The 20,231-nt window shown below is 40.4% G+C and overlaps 2 protein-coding genes across 2 annotated transcripts in view; one reads left to right on the top strand and one right to left on the bottom strand.

Annotated features, from left to right (window-relative positions):
* The window catches only part of FAF1 (Fas associated factor 1), a 500,737-nt gene extending 494,059 nt beyond the window's left edge, over positions 1-6,678 (bottom strand). Inside the window, exon 1 of the mRNA XM_035018596.1 lies at positions 6,231-6,678. Within this exon, the coding sequence (XP_034874487.1) occupies positions 6,231-6,275 (45 nt within the window). The 5' untranslated portion in view covers positions 6,276-6,678. The remainder of the gene's footprint in view (positions 1-6,230) is intronic.
* Positions 6,679-13,454: 6,776 nt separating this feature from the next.
* Positions 13,455-19,377, top strand: CDKN2C (cyclin dependent kinase inhibitor 2C). The gene is made up of 3 exons (XM_035018594.1): positions 13,455-14,618; positions 15,077-15,216; positions 18,628-19,377. The coding sequence occupies exons 2-3, from the start codon at positions 15,088-15,090 to the stop codon at positions 19,003-19,005; spliced, it is 507 nt and encodes a 168-aa protein (XP_034874485.1). The 5' UTR covers positions 13,455-14,618; positions 15,077-15,087; the 3' UTR covers positions 19,006-19,377.
* Positions 19,378-20,231: the final 854 nt, after the last annotated feature.

Here is a 20,231-nt window from a genome sequence, read left to right as displayed (position 1 = left end):
TTATGAAGGGGCAGAAATGAATTTCAAGTGACTTACTGGTAGTCTCATGGAAGAGTCCATGCTTCCAAGAGAAGCTGATAGGCAAGAGAAAACTTAAAAGTCCCATAATGATAGTCCAATATATGAAAATGCATACAGCAATTTAGGCAGCAAAGGTATTACTAGCTTGAAAGACCAGGAGAGGAAAACAAAGGCACAACTGTGTCATCCAGGAAACATAACTGAAAGTAACATCAAAATCAAAGCCAAATTAGAGAAGAAATAGACTCACTCTGTGACCACTAGAACTAGGTTCGGAAAAAATATTTTTTTAGCAAGGCAGATAAGGTTTTGTTGCTTAAAAAAAAAATATTACTACTAGTAAAAGTTGTTCCTTTTTTTTCCTTGACTTGAGTAAAGCTATGATCTATATCTCTGTATTATACAATAACAGAAATATAAATAGAAAAATATGTGAGACTAACCTAAATAGCTTTAGCACCATTTTTGTTTTCAAAAAAATTATATTATAAAAATGTATCTTAGAGGAAAAAGAAATTAGCACTACAGTAATTAAAAGGTTAAGGGGGAAATGGGAATACTCATTTTTGGTTCATATGGGTCCAAAATAATTAATATTACTGAAATTATTTGATAGCAACTGCAATTCCATTTGGATAGCTATTTTCACATCTGTAAGCAAACCAAATATATCTCAAAAGTTTGTGTGATCAAATGATTTTTGCTCTACACCTCAACCTTTAAAAAAAAAAAAAAGGCAAAGAATTCTACAATTACAAAAAGAACAAGATTGGAACTGTCACCTGAATGCATCTCTGTTATAAAAAGACATTAAGAAAAAAAAAAAAAGGTCCTGATTCATCAATGCCTGCCTGTTTTTTAAACCCAGGAAATTCCTTTACACCCCCTCCTGGCTCTGGCCAGCCAGAACTCTAGGTGTACTACTCTATTCATTCCTTTACCAGTAGCATACTATGCTAACACTATTTACATTTAAAACTGATTTTTGGGACACCTGGGTGGCTCAGTCGGTTAAGCATCTGCCTTCAGCTCAGGTCATGATCCCAGGGTCCTGGGAAATCCTTGCTCAACAGGGAGCCTGCTTCTCCCTCTGCCTGCCACTCCTGCTCCCCTTGCTTGTGCTCTTTCTGACAAATAAATAAAATATAAAAAAAAAGAAATGATTTTTGTTAGATTATTCCAAATTATAAACTCATTGCCCAGAGTTGAATTTACAAATAATTCATTAAACATGATGCTGTCATTGTCTCCATTCAAACTTTTGGTGGTGAGCCACTATGGATAACAGTATGGACGGCAGTTCCTCAAAAAAATTAAAAACAGAAATACCATATGATCCAATAATTCAACTTCTGGATATATACCTAAAAGAATTAAAAGCAGGGATTCAAACAAATAATTGTACACCCATGTTCATAACAGCATTAATGATTCACAATATTCAAAACATGGAAGAAAATGTCCACTGACAGATGAATGGGTAAACAAAATGTGGTTCAGCAGTGACCCATTATCTGCAAGTTATGTCCCAAGGCCCCGAACAGATGCATGAAACCAAGGATAATACTGAGCCCTATGTATGTTGTTTTTTCCTATATACCTATGATAAAATTTAATTTATAAACCCATCACAGTAAGAGATTAACTATAACTATAATAAAACAGAATAATTTTAACAATACTGTATATTGCAATAAAAGTTACATGAATGTGGTCTCTCAAAATCTCTTATTGTACTGTACTCACCCTTCTTTGGTGATGTGAGACAATAAAATGCCTACATGTTGAGATAAAGTGAGGTGAATGACCTAGGCATTGTGACGTAGCACTAGGCTACTACTGACCTTCTTATTATACATCAGGAAGCTCATCTACCTTTGGACCACAGCTGACCAAGGGTAACTGAAACCATGGAAAGCAAAACCAGAGATAATGGGGGATTACTATATACACATACTGACCACAGTTGACCAAGGGTACCTGAAACCACAGAAAGCAAAACCAAAGATAATGGGGGATTACTGTATACACATACTGTTTAATAGTGTAATAGTATTCAGGCTTTTAGGCGAGATCAGGCGCGTTCAGGGTGGTACGGCCATAGACAGTATTTAGCCTTTTAAAAAGGAAGGGAATTCTGACACATACTACAACACAGATGAACGTTGGAGACATCATGTTAAATAAAATAGGAGAGTCGCAAAAGGATAAATACTGCATGATTACCCTTATATAAGGTACCTAGAATATTCACATTCATAGACAGAAAATAGAATGGTGGTTGCCAGCGACTGGAGACCAGGGGAAAATGGGAAGTTACTGTTTAATGGTTAAAGTTACAGTTTTGCGGGCGCCTGGGTGGCTCAGTTGGTTAAGCGACTGCCTTCGGCTCAGGTCATGATCCTGGAGTCCCGGGATCGAGTCCCACATCAGGCTCCCTACTCGGCAGGGAGTCTGCTTCTCCCTCTGACCCTCCTCCCTCTCATGTGCTCTCTCTCTCAAATAAATAAATAAAATCTTTAAAAAAAAAAAAAGTTACAGTTTTGCAAGATAAAAAGAGTTCTGGAGATAGACGGTGGGTGGTGATGGTTTCACAATGTAAATGTACTTGATGTCACTGAACTGGACACTTAAAAATGGCACATAAAGTTAAGATGGCAAATTTTATGTTATATATATTCACCACAATTTTTTAAAAATTTTAATTGAGGGGTGCCTGGGTGGCTCAGTCAGTTTAAGTGTCTGCCTTCGGCTCAGTCATGATCCTGGGGTCCTGGGATCCAGCCCCACCTCAGAATCTCTGCTCAGCAGGAGAGTCTGCTTCTCCCTGTCCCTCTGCCCCTCCCGCCCCCCGCCCCCCAGCTCGTGCGTGCTCACTCTCTCTCTCACTCACTCCCTTAATAAAATCTTTAAAAAAAATTTTTTAATTGAAAGCTGTTCTTATTTCAGGGGGAGGAATCTTTTAGAGGACAATTTGTAATACATTTCCTTTGTAATGAGTTCACTGATCTACAAAATTCCAAACCTGTCTCATTAAGTCTGAGGTGCAATCTTCCATCCACTACTTACCAGTTATAAGAAACCAGGTAATTTATTTTTAAAATTACGATTGTTAACTACTCCTTCACTGATCAGTTTCAACAGAAGTCCTTTCTCCATTGAGTTGAAATAGTTAATATACAAAAATCTTTCCCAAAAGTTTTTCCGGGGCTCCTGGGTGGCTCAGTGAGTTGAGCATGGAACTGTATTTCAGCTCAGGTCATGATATCAGGGTGGTCAGATCAAGCCCCAGCTCCAGTCCACTCTGTGCTCCTCCCCTCCCCTCTCCCCACCTGAGCACACAAGAGCACTCCCCCAGGCTCTCTCTCAAATAAATAAATGTATCTTAAAAAAAAAAAGTTTTTTCATATTTAGGCACTGTCTTTAGAAGAACCTATTACCTAACAATAATCAAAATCTGAAACTTATTTTTTAAAATCTGATCATATTTAAAAATCATGTCCCTTTCTCAAAAAAGGAGCGAGAGGAGGGCAAACCATGAAGTGAACACTGAACTATAGAGAACCGGACTGATGACTGCCAGGGGGGAGGTAGGTGGGGGGAATGGGTTAAATGGGTAATGGGGATTAAGGAGTGCACTTGTGATGAGTACTGGGCATTGCACGGAAGTGCTGAATCACTATATTGTACACCTGAAACTAATATGACACTGTATGTTAACTAACTAGAATTTTTTATAAAAACTTTAAAAAAAATCATGTGCCTTTCTACAAAGGCAGCACTGAACTCTCAAAATTATTAATTTCACAGTCATGTGTTCACTTTTGGGGAGAAACTGATTTACAGTTACAGGCGAAACCAGCATCATCCAAGTATCTACAAGACTTGAACTTCAATGTTTAAAATTACCTAGTTTCTGATAACTGGATAAATGCTAATTTTTAGAAGTTAATCCTATAAAAAAGTTTACATAATATTAAAAAATAGGAAGAATAATTGATTTTAAAAAGTAAGTCCACAAGAGCAAACTGATCTGGAATCATTTGTGAGAGGAATACAAGGTTCCTAAAAACACAAAAGGCTAATGTACTTAATATGTGTATACTTTCTATTCTGTATGTGTATTATTCTGTATGTGTATTCTTTTTATTCATATTTTATTTATGTGTACTTTTTATTCTACCAATAACGTTCTTACCTACTTGACAATATGAAATAAACTTTCACCATCTGGCAAACATTGAGAATGCCATAGCTTTTTCCCATTCTGTAAAGAACTGTTCACATCATGCCACTGGTTCGAAGAGAAAAACAGAATGTATTAATGTGATCAAAATAAAATCCCAAATGCTTGTCAGAAAATCTTACTTTGTCTCTGAGTACAAGAATCCTAAATTTCCTGTCCTTGGCCAATATAAAGTTCACAGTAAACATAATAACTATCACAAATAAGAAAACAAGCAGCTACAAGTTGTTAGAGTAAGTAAAAAAATTTGGTGAAATCAAAACAAAGTTATAATTACCTTAAAGCTTTTAGTGAGGTAAACTATGACCATTGTTGTCTAAAGACATTTCTATAAAGCAGTTTTATAACAGGATAAAATACTCCTAGAAATAGAGTCCTTTTTCATATGACCATATCCCACATTAGATAAAAGATTGGAGAATGAAAAAAAAGAAAGAGAATAAAAGACTTAGGCAAAAAAAAAAATCTCAGGCAAATTCTAATCCTACAAAACACCAAAATCTTGCGATCAACTTTTATTTTCAGAACACTTCTTTCTGAGTTTGGAAGTTACAGTATAATCAAATGCAGATATATCCACATTCCCAATAAATCAGATACCCTTACTGGGTAAGATAAAGAGCAAACTCTGGAAATGACCATCACAATATTAAGTTATGAAATAAGGAAAATCAGAGAAAGAGGGAGAAGAGAAGCCAAACAAAATCTCAGTAAGAAAAACTATCACCTCTATGCTAGTGTTAGACCATGTGCAATGATGACTGTTACAGAGAGAAAAGTCTGCCTATACGTAACAGTAGCTTCTAAGTTAATGCCAAAATGAATGGGGCGCGGAGTGGCTCAGTCGGTTAAGCGTCTGCCTTCGGCTCAGGTCATGATCCTAGAGTCCTGGGATCGAGCCCCGCATCGGGCTCCCTGCTCAGCGGGGAAGCCTGCTTCTCCCTCTCCACTCCCCCTGCTTGTGTTCCCTCTCTCGCTGTGTCTCTCTCTGTCAAACAAATAAATAATATCTTTAAAAAAAAAAATCTCACTACAATATCTTCATCAAACATAAAAAGGCAAAGGTGGTGTGCACAGGGTATTAGTTCTAACTACAAGTCTTTCATGAATGGTGTACAACTCTACTTTCAAAGGGCCTCCTTAAGATACTCATATATTAGTGTGACTACAGTTGGGATAAGTAAAGGAATAACCTTTGCTTATTCTTTAAATTATTCCTGGAGTTAGGACACACACCAAGCAATTCAAATCTGTAGGGGAAGGGAATCCGCAAATATGTAATTTTTAATTTTCACCGAGGATACTTTGATATATACAGTCTATTTGCCTCCTCCTTACCTTCTATACACTCCAAAGATTCCAATAAGGCAAAGTCTCGAATGTTTATTTCTCCTTGAAAAAGACCATACCCTCACCACTACCTTCACCACCTCCTCCTCCTCCTTTCTTTTTTACTCACCCCTTAATACACCACACCCACAACACCACACTCTCCACACCCACACTCCATACAGCACTCTCCCACGTACATAACCCAAAACTCCCAAAAAGCCCATACTTAAAAGCCCCGCTTAATACCCCCAAATTCTACCCATTCTCCACATAATACAGGAAACACTACACAGTCCACACACATAACCAAGTATCATAACATCCCTTCACCCTGCAAATCCGTACATACAAATTCTATACACACCCAACCCAGCATAAGAATTGCACGTTCCCGGATGGCCCACAACACACACACACACACACACACACACACAGAGGCACGCCACGTACCGTATAAAAGCCCAAACACACACACACGCGCGCGCGCGCGTACCCGCGCGCCACGTACCGTATAAAAGCCCAAACCACACACCACCGCAATGCTCTAACAAACCCTGAGGAAAGGCAACCCTTCTGGCACCGGGAACCCACGAGGTTGGAGGTGGAAGAGGTACAAGGCCATATACTTCACCTGAAAATCCGCCAGGATCATCTCCCGGTCCATGTTGGACGCCATGGCGGCCGCCGAGTTCCGCGGCTCCGGGAGCGAAGCGCGCACCTGGGAGGGAAACGGCGCCTCCTGCGGCCGTCGCCGCCGCCGCCGCCGCCGCCGGGCGCCGAGGGGCTGGCGGGCGAGCCGGCGGGCGGACCGGCGGGCCGGCGGGCGGGGCAGCGCGGGAAGCTAGGCGCTCATGCACTCAGTAACCTTCAGGCGCCCGGGCCGCCCGCCTGCGCCCCGCGGAGCCCGCGCCGCAGCCGCCCTGACAGGGAGGTTGGTCTGGATGAGGGTCCGGTCTTGCTGCTGCTGGCCAGGATGAGGGCAGGTTACGACAGCGCGCAACCGGCTCCCTTCAGCAGCGGCGAGCCCGGCGGGGGCGGGGAAACCAGGCGAACGAGCAGGCGGGCGAACCCCACGGCCGCCTCCGCCTCCTCCGCTTCCTCCCTGGCCACCGCCTCCGCCCCTGGTTGGCCGGCGCCAAGGCTGTCGCACATTTTGCCTGTCATCGAGGTCGCAAAGCGCCGCTTTGCGGCTGCCACGTGACTGCCTTCCTGTCAAGCGCTGGGCGCGCGACTACCGGGCGGGGATCCGCGCGCCGCTGGCGGGGACCCCCAACTAGCAACTGCGGGAGCTAGTAGTCCCGCAACAGGTTATTCCGGTTTGGAATTAAGCAAAGGCTTCAGGGTACAGCCTCCTCCTGGCTGAGGCGGGGATCAGCTTCTAAGCCTTACGAAGTTACATAGTCACATAAGTAACGCATCAAGCCCCACAAACCAATTCAACACTCTCACAACCCGTTTTACAAACAGCATTTCATAAATGTACATTTCCTCTAACAAAGGTTCACCAAAATACAACTTCATTTACAGTCTTTTAGGTTCAACCTCGCTACCAAACCTGCTTACACACTGTCACCCTCAATCCCAAGCCCCCTGTCTCATGCATCCTTAAACTCTCGATAACACAGAGATAACCAGGCTCCCAAGATCGACGTGGGGGAACATGGAAGCTGAGAAAAGTGAGACTATCGATCCCGAGAAAAGTGAGACTATCGATCCCAAGAAAAAGATGAGCATTTTTTGTTAGTTATGACAAAAACTTTTCTATTCCTGCAGCATAGCATTTATTTTTTAGACCTAAGGCAACATCTTACAAATGGGGAAAACTTGAGTCCAGCTTTGTATATAATCCATTTAAAATACTTCCATAAATGAAGAAATTATATTAAAATACCAATTACCAAAAGTTTCAATTTATGGTCAGAAGTTGAACGGCTTTGAGACAAGAATAGTCAAAGACTATGTAATGAAGTGTGGCAATTTGTAATTGTCATCCTCACTGGAGGAAAAGTGATGGTGGGATATGTTTAACTTTGACTTGGGAAAATATCATTGTCTGGACTGTAATAGAGCATTGACTTGCCTTGGAAAGTACATTAAACCCTGAAAGTGTGGAGTAAGATTGCTGATTTTGTGCTGTAAAGTAGGTGCTAGTGAAATCATCATATAGACCAAGGCCTAGATCTTTGTATTCCCTGAAGACAAAGAAGAGCACTCTGGTAGCACTCTGGTGCTGTAAAGATCTAGGTTCATCCTGTGTTTTCTTAAATGAAAATAGTCTGACCTACAACTCTCATGCAATAATCTGTATTTAAACCAGAATTAGGTAGATCAGGAATAGAACTCTCCGTAGTCACATGAATTGAATGTCTTTTTAAATTGCCATCCCATAGGAAGTAATTCCAAAATATAGCACAAATGTGAATCATGAGGTGAAACACAGTACCAGCAATTTAAGTGTGGTAATTCAGTTGGCCCATTCATACATGTCATTCTCAGAACAAGGCGGGTGAATAATTGTCTCTAGTTATATGGCCAGGATTAATGCAGCCCTGAAAAGTTGAGGGTTTTCTCTGTGATGATGTGTGTATACTGCAGAACCCATTCAAATCCAATGCTGGTCCCTTTCCCCCTCCATTCTCTCCATCTGGAAATTAAAATAATGTGGTAATGTGCAAAGATGGGAAGCATACCCTACACATTCAGGTATATAAGTTCCAGTACTGCTTTTCCAACTAATTAGCTGGGGGAACTTGGATGGGTCACTTAGTATCTCTGACTTCATCTTCTGATATGACTGTTTCAGGTGATAAAAAACAAATATGAAAATGCATGGAAAATAAAATATTTTTACAAAACAAGCATAGAAATTTCATGGTCAGCATTACTAGGTTTCAGTTCTAATTCTGCCCCTTGACAAAAAAAATTCTGAGTCTCAATTTCTTTATCTCTAAAATGGGGCTTATAAAACTTATAGAGTAATTGTGAACATTGATACAATGCTTGTGAAAACTCTTCAGAAACCTTAAAGCTCTCCAAACATATTAGTTACTACTACTCTGTATACCAACTCCTAAATGCTTTTCTCAAGGCTACTGCTTTCATAAAACAAACAAACAAGGATTGTTCTCCTTTCTAATCACTGCTTTTACTGTCTTTACAACACAATTTAATGCTGTGGGGAATTCTGTAATTTTTTTTTCTCTAACAGTTTCATCTATTCATGTTTTATTCTCTCCCCAAAGGTTGAAAGTTCCTTGAGATTATAAGCCATTTCATTCAGTATGTTTTTATATTCACCATAGTTCACATATAGCAAAGTATTGGGTATATAATAATAACCAATATTTTTGAATTTATTAACTTTTATTGGATGTCTAGTGTGTACAGGTATTTTACACACCTTATCTTATTCTGACGATGATTTTACAGAATAAAAAAACTGCTCTGAGAGGTTAAGTATGTGTCCAAAGTCATGTTACAAAGTGACAGACGTAGTATTCAAGGCTAGGTCAAAACCAGTGCTCTTTCCACTGAACCTGTTGCATCCTTGCAATTCACCCTCCATGTTGCAAAGTTTGTACATTTCCTGAAGAGACTGATTCTTCCCTATGACCTAGCTATTCATGGTTGGGTACCCAGCATCCAAAATGATTGTCCACTGCAGAGAATGAAATGAAAGAAAAATAAATATTGAATTAAAAAATAGTTCATTTTTCATTTCCCCAAAATTTTCTTAGAAACAATTTCATTTCACTGTCACAAATTGAGAATAAAAATGTATAGAGATTCTCTGTACATAAGCATGAGCAAAGGAAAATAATTTTAATTCATTCTCATAGTTAATTTACTATATTATGGAGCAGCCTAATTCAAATATAGATCTTTCTCTAGAATCTCCATGTTCTTTGATCTTACCATTACTGTTTGAAAAAGAACTTCTATTTCATCTCTCTTTCAAATATATGTGATAAAGTTATTTTGCTGAATTTTCATTTGACATGATTTTATTTTTTTTAAAGATTTTATTTACTTATTTGACACAGAGAGACACAGCAAGAGAGGGAACACAAGCAGGGGGAGCGGGAGAGGGAGAAGCAGGCTTCCCGCGGAGCAGGGAGCCCGATGCGGGGCTCGATCCCAGGACCCCAGGACCACGATCCGAGCCGAAGGCAGTCGCTTAACGACTGAGCCACCCAGGTGCCCCTCATTTGACATGATTTTAGATTTATATTTATTTGCTTTTTATCTAGCTTCTTCTAATGTTACCATCTTACATAACCATGGTACAGCTATCAAACCTAAGACATTAACATTGGCATAATACCCTTAATCAATTTCTAGAGACTCTATTTGCATTTTTAAAATTTGAGACGGGGTGGGGGGTGGCAGGGGGAGAAGAGAATCTCAAGCAGACTCCATGCTGAGCATGGAGCCTGATGCGGGGCACGATTCCAGGACCCTGAGATCATGACCTGAGCCAAAACCAAGAGTCAGATGCTTAATGGACTACACCACCCAGGTGCCCTGACTCTATTTGCATTTTTACATCAATGTCTTTTTTCTGTTTCAGGGTCCAATCCAGAATACCACAGTATATATAGTTGTCATGTTTCCTTAGCCTCTTCCAATCTGTGATAGTTTTTTGATCTTGACTTTTGAAGAGTAGTGGTCAGGAACTTTATAGACCATCCCTCAATTTGGGTTTGTCTAAGTTTTGTCAGAATTATACTGTTTATGGATTTGGGAGGAAGAATACCACAGAAGTGACGTGCCATCATCACATATTACCAGGGCACATGATATCAACATAACTTATGGTGGTGTTAACCTTAATCCTTTGGTTAAGTTAATTAAGCTTTTTAACACTACTCACTTCTAATATAATTCATGAGAAGATTAATGCTACTACAGAATTAGATCCACACTTGAGTAATCAAAAATATATTTCATCTAATGATTTAATTTCTTTAGGAGTCTAGTGTCTGATCCTGGACTCTTAACTAATGGGAAAAGCATAAGATTTGGGGCCCCAAGATCTGAGTCCAAATCCTATATCCACTACTTACTGGCTTTAAGTCATAATCTCTGCAAGCCTCAATTCCTTCAGCTAAAAAGTGGAGATAATTACCATATTTAACTTGGAGTTGTGAAGATTAAATAATGTGTGCATATCATCAGATGTTATAATTATGAAACAATATACAAATGTTAATTGTTGCTATTATATTTAAGCTTTTGAGTTGCTTACTGGGCACTTATTTACTTACTATACAAAATGACTTTCATAAGTGGTGGGAGTACCCATATAAAAAACCTACTGAAATTCAGAAATAAAATGTCTAAGTCACAATTATGAAATGGTAAAAAGGTCCCTGAGGTCTGTTTTCCACCTCTGTTGGATCTATAAATACAACAAAAAGGAAGACTTTGATACTCAGTAAAGAAATTATAGATACCACATACACATTTCCATAAGTTAATCACTGAGAAACTGCATAATTGAGTCAATGAGGAAAAGCACAAAATAATCTGATAAATTATATTTCTATAAGCACTTAAAAATGAGTATGAACTGCTGGGGGAAAAAAGATTTCTATAACTTAGTATTTAATATAAAGCCTCTTTTTTGGTGTTTGAAAGACATGTCATTATTATGCTAAAAGAGAAACCACTACTTTCAATATAATAGATGCCTAACTGTGGATCTTTCTCATATATCATATTAGAATGTAAACTTATTAAAGGCAGAGATACTCACCTTTGAATATTAGAATGTAAACTTATTAAAGGCAGAGATACTCACCTTTGAATATACTTCAGTGAACTAATACTTAATAAATATTAGATTTTCATTGGAGGTACTTTAGAGTGGTTACTTATGCTCTCTGAACTAAGACTGGAATCTCTATGCTGCCAGTTGTGGTTTATACAGTAAGCAGATTAAGCACATGCTTTAGAGCACCAGCAAAGCCAGAATAAAAAACCAAAAAGCCTTCCTTAAAGAATTTAAATTTAGTATTTCAGCAAAAGCACTGAAGTAGTCATCATGGGGAAAATCACAATTTTTTTGGACTTCTTTACTCTTATTTTTTGGCTTTGTTTTTATTTACATATGAGGTGGGGTGATGGGCCATCAAAATCTTTTCAGTTAGTTTAGGACCTCCAAAAATCCTTAATCTAGCTCTGCATGCAACCTAAATTACCATAATTTTATTTACTCAGTTATTCAGCCAAAATATTTCACGAAAATTATAACACATATGTATTTATACATAATGAGCATAATTTAAGATTCTTCCTAATTACAATACCTTCTCTTAGCAAGAAATCATAATATATGCCAGAAAGCAACTCTTCATAAATTTGAAATGTCTAAATACATGTAAGAAATGAGAGGAGTTAATCTCTGGTGTTGTAGTTAATACTTGATGCACAATTCAAGTTTAGTTACCTAAGGAAAGAACTCTAGTTATTTTTTTCCTCAGCGCTTCTGTTAAAGAAAATACTGCCAGATTCTTCCCAGTTTCAACTCTCCCTCTACCTACTAGCCAATCTGTTGCTAGATGATTATCGATGTTTCTGGTGTGTTTTGTTGCTAATACTCCCATTATACTTCAAGGGGCTGGGTACAGATGTTACTGGGGGAATATGTTTAGTAGAGGCCGGCTCTATAGACCACTTGTCATTTTTTGCTTGGTTTCATTTTGACCACTGGGTGCATCATGTAACCGTGCTGGCTATTTTTAAGAGCAAAAAATATATAAGCCAGTAGTTAATTATCTTACGTAGCTAAAAGAGGAGGTTAGAAGTACAGACACCTGGTGTCTCGGATGACTGAAATAAATGACTGGGGAACAGACTATTTGCTCCTTTACAGTTGGACACCCTTCCCTCCCCCCCAAAAACAAGCCCCCATATAAGTAGAAAAAGAGAGAACTTTGGCAATAAAGAAATGGCCTTGTTAGAAAAGCTTCCCAAGACTTATTGTAAATTTAGCCTTCAAGTTGATTGCTTTTCTCCCTTTTCCCGAAGAAATGGAATATTTGTTTCTCGTCCCTGAAACATTAAGAGTTCAGAGTTCGTCATGATTTCTTCCCTATACTGTCTTTGGTTTTCGTAAAAATCAGTCTATTAAAGACGTTTGCTTTTTCTAAGCACTGTTCTCGCTGTCAGTCCGGGTCTCTTCCTCCAGCCCCACGGCCACCTCTGCCCACCACGACCCGGTCGCTGATCTGGCAGGTGCGAGGCCGAGGCCCGGGAGTGAGAAAAGGCTGTGGAGTTTACACGGTGCGCGCCCCAGAAGAGGCGGCGGCAGCGGTAGGCCTGGCCGCCCGAACTTCGAGAGCCTAGTGGGGGAGCGCGGAGGCGAGCCGGCCTGCCCCGCCAGGGCCGGGGAAAACTTGGTTCGCGCCAGCTCGCTCTCCGCCTTCCAGCAGCCACCGCCGCCGAGCCTCTAAGGCCCTGCGGCTCTCCGCAGCCGTCTTAATTAACAAGCCTCTTCCCCCTCACCCGCCCCCGCCGGGCTCCAAGAGTCCGAGGTTTCGTGTCGCAGACTCCATCCCGCCAGCCGGCCTGAGAAGGCCATACCCGGCTTCGCGGGGCAGAACGCCGATTCAGCTGGGGACTGGCCGCGGGGCGGGAGGGTGGGAACCAGCGCCTGAGACTCAGGGAGGGCTGTGGGGAGTGAGGAGGCGGGAGAAAGGGCGCGGGCGGGGGGCGGAGCGAGCGAGCCTGCGAGCGCGAGCGCCTCCTGGGCAGTGGGCGGGGCGTGGGCGGTGCCCGGCCTTCCCGCTCCTGCGGCGCTGCAACTCAGCCGAGCCTCCTTAAAACTCTGCCGTTAAAATGGGGGCGGGTTTTTCAACTCAAAAAGCGCTCAATTTTTTTCTTTTCAAAAAAAGCTGATGAGGTCGGAAAAAAGAGAGAAGAAACCGGCACCGTCTCTGCAGCGGCAACAGAAGCAGCAATTGTTTGAGCGAAAAAAGAAGCCAGGGAGGGAGGGAAGGAAAAGAGCTCAAAGGAGGACAACGCGCAAGTGTCTGTAGGGGTGAAGAGAGCAGGGACCGGCGATTTGGGGGAACCAGCTACAAAAGAAACTGTCACTGGGAGCGCTGCGGCTCTGGAGGAAGCAGTGCTGCCCGGCTCGGCTCCGGGGCACAGTTAGCTGGCGGCCGCTGCCCTGTCGGCGGCACAGGCTGGGGGCACAGGCCGGGGGACGGCGAGAGGTTGGCGAAGTGGCACCGGGTGTCGGAGTCGCTGGGCTCTCGTCGAGAGGGCGGTGGGACTGGCTGCGCTCTGGCATTGTGGCGACTCCCCATACTCAGACCTTGGCCTGCGCTTCTCTGGTCGCTCTCGATCTCCGGAGGCCCCCAGAAAACTGGGAAAGGAAGGAAAAGACGGCGGCTGCAGCTCAATGAGCGTCTACAGTGGGAAGTCTGAACTGGCTCGGTCGTAGGCGGGAAGTTACGGGTGGGTTGCCCTGTGCATCCGCGATGCTGCCGCGCGCTGCCCCAGCAGCCCGGGCCCCATAGACGCTTCCCGCATCACTCGCTCCCTTCCTCACGCTGCTGGGAGTCCCGGGACCTGGTGGGGCCGGCATGACCGACTTGCCCGGAGCCCGCCGCGCGCCGGGCAGTCTCCGGAGACGCGCTCCGAGCCTGGCTCCCACGGCCTCTGAGACTCCGCAGGGCTGCGGCAGCCCAGCGGGCGGGCTACGCAGCCTGCCCATGCGGCGTTAGCCAGCAGTTCGGCCGGAACGCGAATAAAGGCTCCTCCTGAGAAGCGGAGGCGACTGAAGAGTCGTGAAGACCTGTAACTTGAGGGCCACGGAACTGCTACTCCCGTTTGCCTTTGGCGATCATCTTTAACCCTCCCGAGCACGTCAGCATCCAGCCACCGCGGCGCTCTCCCTGCGGAGGACTCAGCACTACCCCTTCGGTGAGACGGATGGAGACCGAGCCCCTCCGAGGACCTGCCCCAGCGGTTCTGGCTCGCGCGGCTCAAGTCACCACCGTGAACAAGGGTGGGTTAATGCCTTTTCTTTCCCCCCCGAAATGTCTTTTCTTCCGCGGTATTTTGTGCCCTGATCTAGTCCCTTAAGTCTCCGCACACATTCCTCACAGAGATCTGTAGTGTAGATACGTGACATCTCTGTCTACATTTTACGTCCAGAGTAATTTGCCAGGAATATATATATGTCTGTGTGTCTTTCTGTTGAGTCACCAGAATTCTTCACAGGGGTTAAGCTAAAAAGCGAGGAGCGGAGCCCCTCTCCAATGGCTCAGTTTTGCTGAATAATCACGTGTGAATCGAGGGGCGGGCTTTTGGCAGGCAGATCTTACTAGTATTTACTACCAAGCTCTACTCCAGATTAACCATCCCAGTCCTTCTGTCAGTCTCCGATGCCATCATGCAGCCTGGTTAGGAGCAAAGGAAAGGGGAAAAAGAAAAACAACTAATTCATCTTTTCCCGATCGTCAGGACCCTAAAGAATGGCCGAGCCTTGGGGGAACGAGTTGGCGTCTGCAGCTGCCAGGGGGGACCTAGAGCAACTTACTAGTTTGTTGCAAAATAATGTAAACGTCAATGCACAAAATGGATTTGGAAGGACTGCGCTGCAGGTTGGTATCCAGAGAGGTGGGGAAAACAGGTCAACAATGTTGCCTACGTGACCGGGTTTCTGGAATAACGGCTTTTAAGCTTTCAGGGGTACAAAATTTCACTTTTTAAAGCCTAGTTGGTTGCCATATTTTATATCTTTAAGTGGATCCAACTCCCCAAAATGACGTACTTTGAACAAACTCGTCAAATTCAATAACCTCCTCGATATCAAATGGGTTCCAGGTTTGGTCTTAATTTTTGGAATGTTTTTGTGACGGTTGGGATTTAAAAGTAGTCGTAGCAGCGCCGAGGTGTGTGTGTTTTTTTTTTAAGACAGCTCTGTAAACACATTATTATGATTATTATTTGAAGTAAATACACTGCTATTAGTGGTTTCCGTGCTTTGCTCCAATAATTGACTTTAACGTTAATTTTCCTGACTACTGGCGAGGGTGTTTTTCCTTCAAATGCTTCAAGTTTTGACAAACGACCTTTCCTCGTTTGGAATGGGTGGCCTGGGCACGGGGACAGGATGTACATTTCACAGTTAATGTAATACCATCCACCCATTCAGGATTGAGGAGGAATAAAAAGTTGAATTTTCTAATCAGAGCTCAGTTTGTAGTATTTTTGTCTCTGCGGTCATGTGGTGGTATGTTCTAATTTTCAGTAATTAGATTTACAAGCAAGAAATGAAACATGTTCAGCTGCCAAGTATTGTACCTGATATTTTTTTTCCTCCTCTGAATGTTAGTTATCAAGTAACTTAGTTGAAAGGCTTAGAAATAGAAAAATGGCAAAGTAGTCTCAAATAGTTGCTTTATCAGAGTTCTGATGGTATTCTTATGAACTATTCTTATTCGGAAATGCAACACTTGAAGCTGTTTTTGAAAATCCTTTGGGGAGAAGGTTTTAGAATGCTTTGTTTTACAAGAATTAGAAATTTAAGTGGCAGGAGATACACTATTAACAGACGAAGTTCAGTCTGTGCATTTTTAAAACAATATACTGACCTTGCAAAAATTTCAGTATTAAGGAAGCTTATGCATAGATACCAAATTATTTAATCTTGTTATTTCGGGTAGGTTCTGTGGAATAAGGAATTTTTTTCTTTGTCCACCTAGTAGTTTTTAATAGGTTTGGTGGTGATAACAATGCTACAAATTTAACACATTGAAGAGTTTCCTATTGAAAACCCAAAAGGTTATATAAATCTCACAAAGAATGAGCAACTTAACCCATGTTCAGAATAAGATCTTACAGGACTTTTGACGAACAGGAAGACTGGGAGATTAATACTGACAAAAAAAGTTTTGGCATTTTTAATACAACTTTGCAATCTTGTTTATATTAACCACACTTATCAATATACTAACACCCACTTATTGTGGCTTAACCCTAGTACATATAATGAAACATACACAAACAGAAGTCTCAAGGCTTATTTTCATATGTATAATCCTGACTCTGAAGTTGTGTCATAATTCAAGAAAGAACTTTCTTCAAAACCATTTCCAAAATTACTATTATTTCTGTGGAAGATGGCAAATTTTCTTCTGTAATTATGTTCATTTAACTCTGTTGCAAAAGCTTTCCCCCCCTTCCTAGTATAAGCTTTTCAATCAGGATAATATCAAAGGCCTTAATCGCACATTTGCTTTACAAAGATCCAAGGTGTCTGTCCCTTATTTTTCCCAGTCCAGGTCCTTAAATGTGACTAAATCTCTAGAGGTAGATGTGGCAAAAATTAGAATGTGTTCATTTTTAACCAAAAAGTATATTTTATTGAAATTCTCAAAAAATAAATTATGTATCATTTTTACCACTGCTCCAAAGGAAGGGCTAAGTCCCCAGGGTTTTATCAACCGGGAAGCGTGATATCTTGGCCATCTGTATAGTTTGCATTTATAAAATATTATTTATTCTAAACATATTTTATTACTTAATTTGTGATTGTTTTATAAATAAACAGTTTAAGTGATAGATCAACTTTGTATGGATTTTTCAATGGATATTTAATTTCACAAACATTTGAGTATCTACTATGTAATCTATTTATTATAAATTTAAGTTGTTATGAATATACCTAAATATAAATGAAACCAGTTAAAATGCTGAACTATTTTCTGGCATGTTAATGAGACTACATTTTTTTCACAACTAAATTTTATGTATTATATAATTGCATGCTGCTCTACAAGACATTTTATAATTAGGAGAGCCTAACAGAGGCCCCTATTAAAGTGAAATGTATTCAGACAACAGTAGGTTAAGTCTTTGTCATGTGAATTATTTGTATGTTGATAGCAAATTTTAATACCACATTCTGACTTTTAAAATGGTGGCAGTTTACAAATAGCTATTCCTAAATGCCTGATAATAACTGCAAAAGGAAATAAGATGGCATCACCAGTTGATTATTAAATGCACTCAAACCACAAGACAAAGTTGTCTGTCTCAAAATACACATTAAATATCTTATTTTCTCTTCGTTTGCTCACTTAAAAATCAGGAAGCTAGTTAGAACTTTAAGAAACAGTAAGTGATATAGTAGGATCACTGTTTCATTCTTTTCAAGAACGGTTGCCATGCAATCATCTCCTGTCTAATACATAGCATATCATGAACTCAGCTTTAGACAAATCAGTATCATAAGCAGTGTAGAATACCATTGACTATTTAACACTTGAACAATCAGTAACATTTTAAAATTTCAGGTGAAGGATTCTAAGCACCAAACACACCCGGTAGCCAATATGAAGTAACTTGCAAAGAAAAAATATTTTTAAAAAACACTTGGAAATTTGAGCTATATCTTTTTGGAGAGAACTTGTGAAAATTAATAATTTAAGAAAATATCAGGTCCGGTGTTTTAATAGATCATTTTTATACTAGGTGATGGTGTCTGAGGTGTGGAAACACTTCTTGGGGGGTTTAAAGAAACTCACTCTCCTTATTTCTTTTCAGTAGCTATTTAGAAAATAAATTTTATCTACATTTGATATTTCAGAATTAATAACCCAGGTTTTATGTTTTATGAGCATAAGCAAGCAAACAAGAGATTCTCAAACTCCATTTCTTTTATTTTAATAAATTCATGAAATTACACAACTCTTCATGGGAGATAGGAAACTGAGTTGTGGGGTGAATTTTCTACAAGTTTTACTGGTTATATTTTATTGATCAATTTATCCTACTTTTGGGCCCGTTTAAGATATTCCATCATAGAAGCTCAATTTTTAGAGGTCTTCTTCTACTTTTACCTACTAGGACTTTCTTTCCTGCAATTGAGCCTTTCAGACCCCACCAGGTGGGTCTTCCCCAAGCACTCTTTCACCAAAAATAAAGTTATATAAAGAGGAGACATGGATATTTTAAAATATTCTTGTAAGAGCACTTGAAGAATTCTCCCGTTTTCTCTTCTTTCCTAGGTTATGAAACTTGGAAATCCCGAGATTGCCAGGAGACTACTACTTAGAGGTGCTAATCCCGATTTGAAAGACCGAACTGGTTTCGCTGTCATTCACGATGCAGCCAGAGCAGGTTTCCTGGACACTTTACAGACTTTGCTGGAGTTCCAAGCTGATGTTAACATCGAGGATAATGAAGGGAACCTGCCCTTGCACTTGGCTGCCAAAGAAGGCCACCTCCCTGTGGTGGAGTTCCTCATGAAGCACACGGCCAGCAAAGTGGGGCATCGGAACCATAAGGGGGACACCGCCTGCGACTTGGCCAGGCTCTACCGGAGGAACGAGATCGTTAGCCTGATGGAGGGAAACCAGGCTGAGGGAGCTTCAAATTTGCAATGAATGTGGGGAGGGCTCTCCCACACCGCCTTCTGTTTTGTCAGTTAATTGGTTGGCTGTCCTATTTTACTATCACTTGTTAAAATTCAGTTTTGTCATATTTTAAGCAGCTAGTTAAATCTTCTCAGACTGCAAAGTGGAAATCTTATTACAGGTTTATGAATATATTTAAGCAACATCCTTTTCACCTGCAAAATCCTGAGTTCTAACATGTAATTGCAAATAGCTTTGGCTTTCTCCTGAATATGTTATCTTGCCTTGACTTTTTCCTTGCTTCTCCCTTTGCCAGTCTCAAAACCCAGCTTAAGAGATTTTATTTTAAAAATGGTTTGTCCTGATGCTTCTTTTGCCTAATTAAAACACTTTTTCAAAACAGGACAATGTTTTTCTGTGATTTCCACTCTATTACCCCCACATAGTTTGCCACTTGCTAAGAAGTGTACTAAAAGATCACAATGTTGTAAGTCTCAACATTAGAAAAGTAGACCAAGTAAAAAGCTAGACATATTCTACTGATGATTGAGTTATTCTTTCTTTCCTCATGCCTCCCTCCAAAGATTTTACTTGGCGCCTCGTATTTCTCTTTACAACAAAATAAGGACAACATTTTTTGAAGAGCTGAAATTATTGCAATGTGAATTTTTCCTAATGTTCAATCTTCCCCTTTTCTCAAAGTTAAGATAATAGTTGAAAAACGGGTTTCAGAGGTAGCGATCTGAAAACAAATATATATTAGCTCTAAAAGTCACTTTTAAAGTACCACCGTAAAAGTGCTTCCCACTAGTTGTTTTTTTTAGATCACAAAGTGAAACAATTGGTTAAATAATACATTTCCCAAAATTATACCATAAGTATACTATCACATTTTTTCTCCCTGCATGTCAGAAATGTAACATTACAAAATGTTAAGTCTTAAAACATAACGCAAATACAAATTTTTAGGGGATAAAAAGTGCAGCAAGAAAAAAATATATAAATTACATGTAAGGGTCTTAACTAATTAATTATATATACATGTAAGTGTCTTAACTGCAGTATAATAAATATAGAAACTTTTACAATCAGTAAATAGGCCACTCTTACATATGGTACTTGATTTCCACAAAACTTTTTAGTAAAGGCTTATAAAATCTTAAGACTACACTTAGCTAAAAACAAAAAAAAATTGAAATAGAAATATCAAATTTCCAAGAGAATTGTCCAGCATCTACTACTTACTTTAATTTTAA

This window comes from Mirounga leonina, unplaced genomic scaffold, assembly GCF_011800145.1.
Source record: "Mirounga leonina isolate KUSES-001 unplaced genomic scaffold, KU_Mleo_1.0 Mir_173, whole genome shotgun sequence".
Lineage (NCBI taxonomy): Eukaryota > Metazoa > Chordata > Mammalia > Carnivora > Phocidae > Mirounga > Mirounga leonina.
The sequence above is the reverse complement of the archived record's forward strand: the minus strand, read 5'-3'. Positions and strand labels throughout refer to the sequence as shown.

Coding starts and splice junctions, on each gene's coding strand:
- CDKN2C (XM_035018594.1), top strand. CDS start 15,088: ATGGCCGAGCCTTGGGGGAACGAGTTGGCGTCTGCAGCTGCCAGGGGG. Junction 15,217..18,627: donor TTGGAAGGACTGCGCTGCAG/GTTGGTATCCAG, acceptor CTTCTTTCCTAG/GTTATGAAACTTGGAAATCC.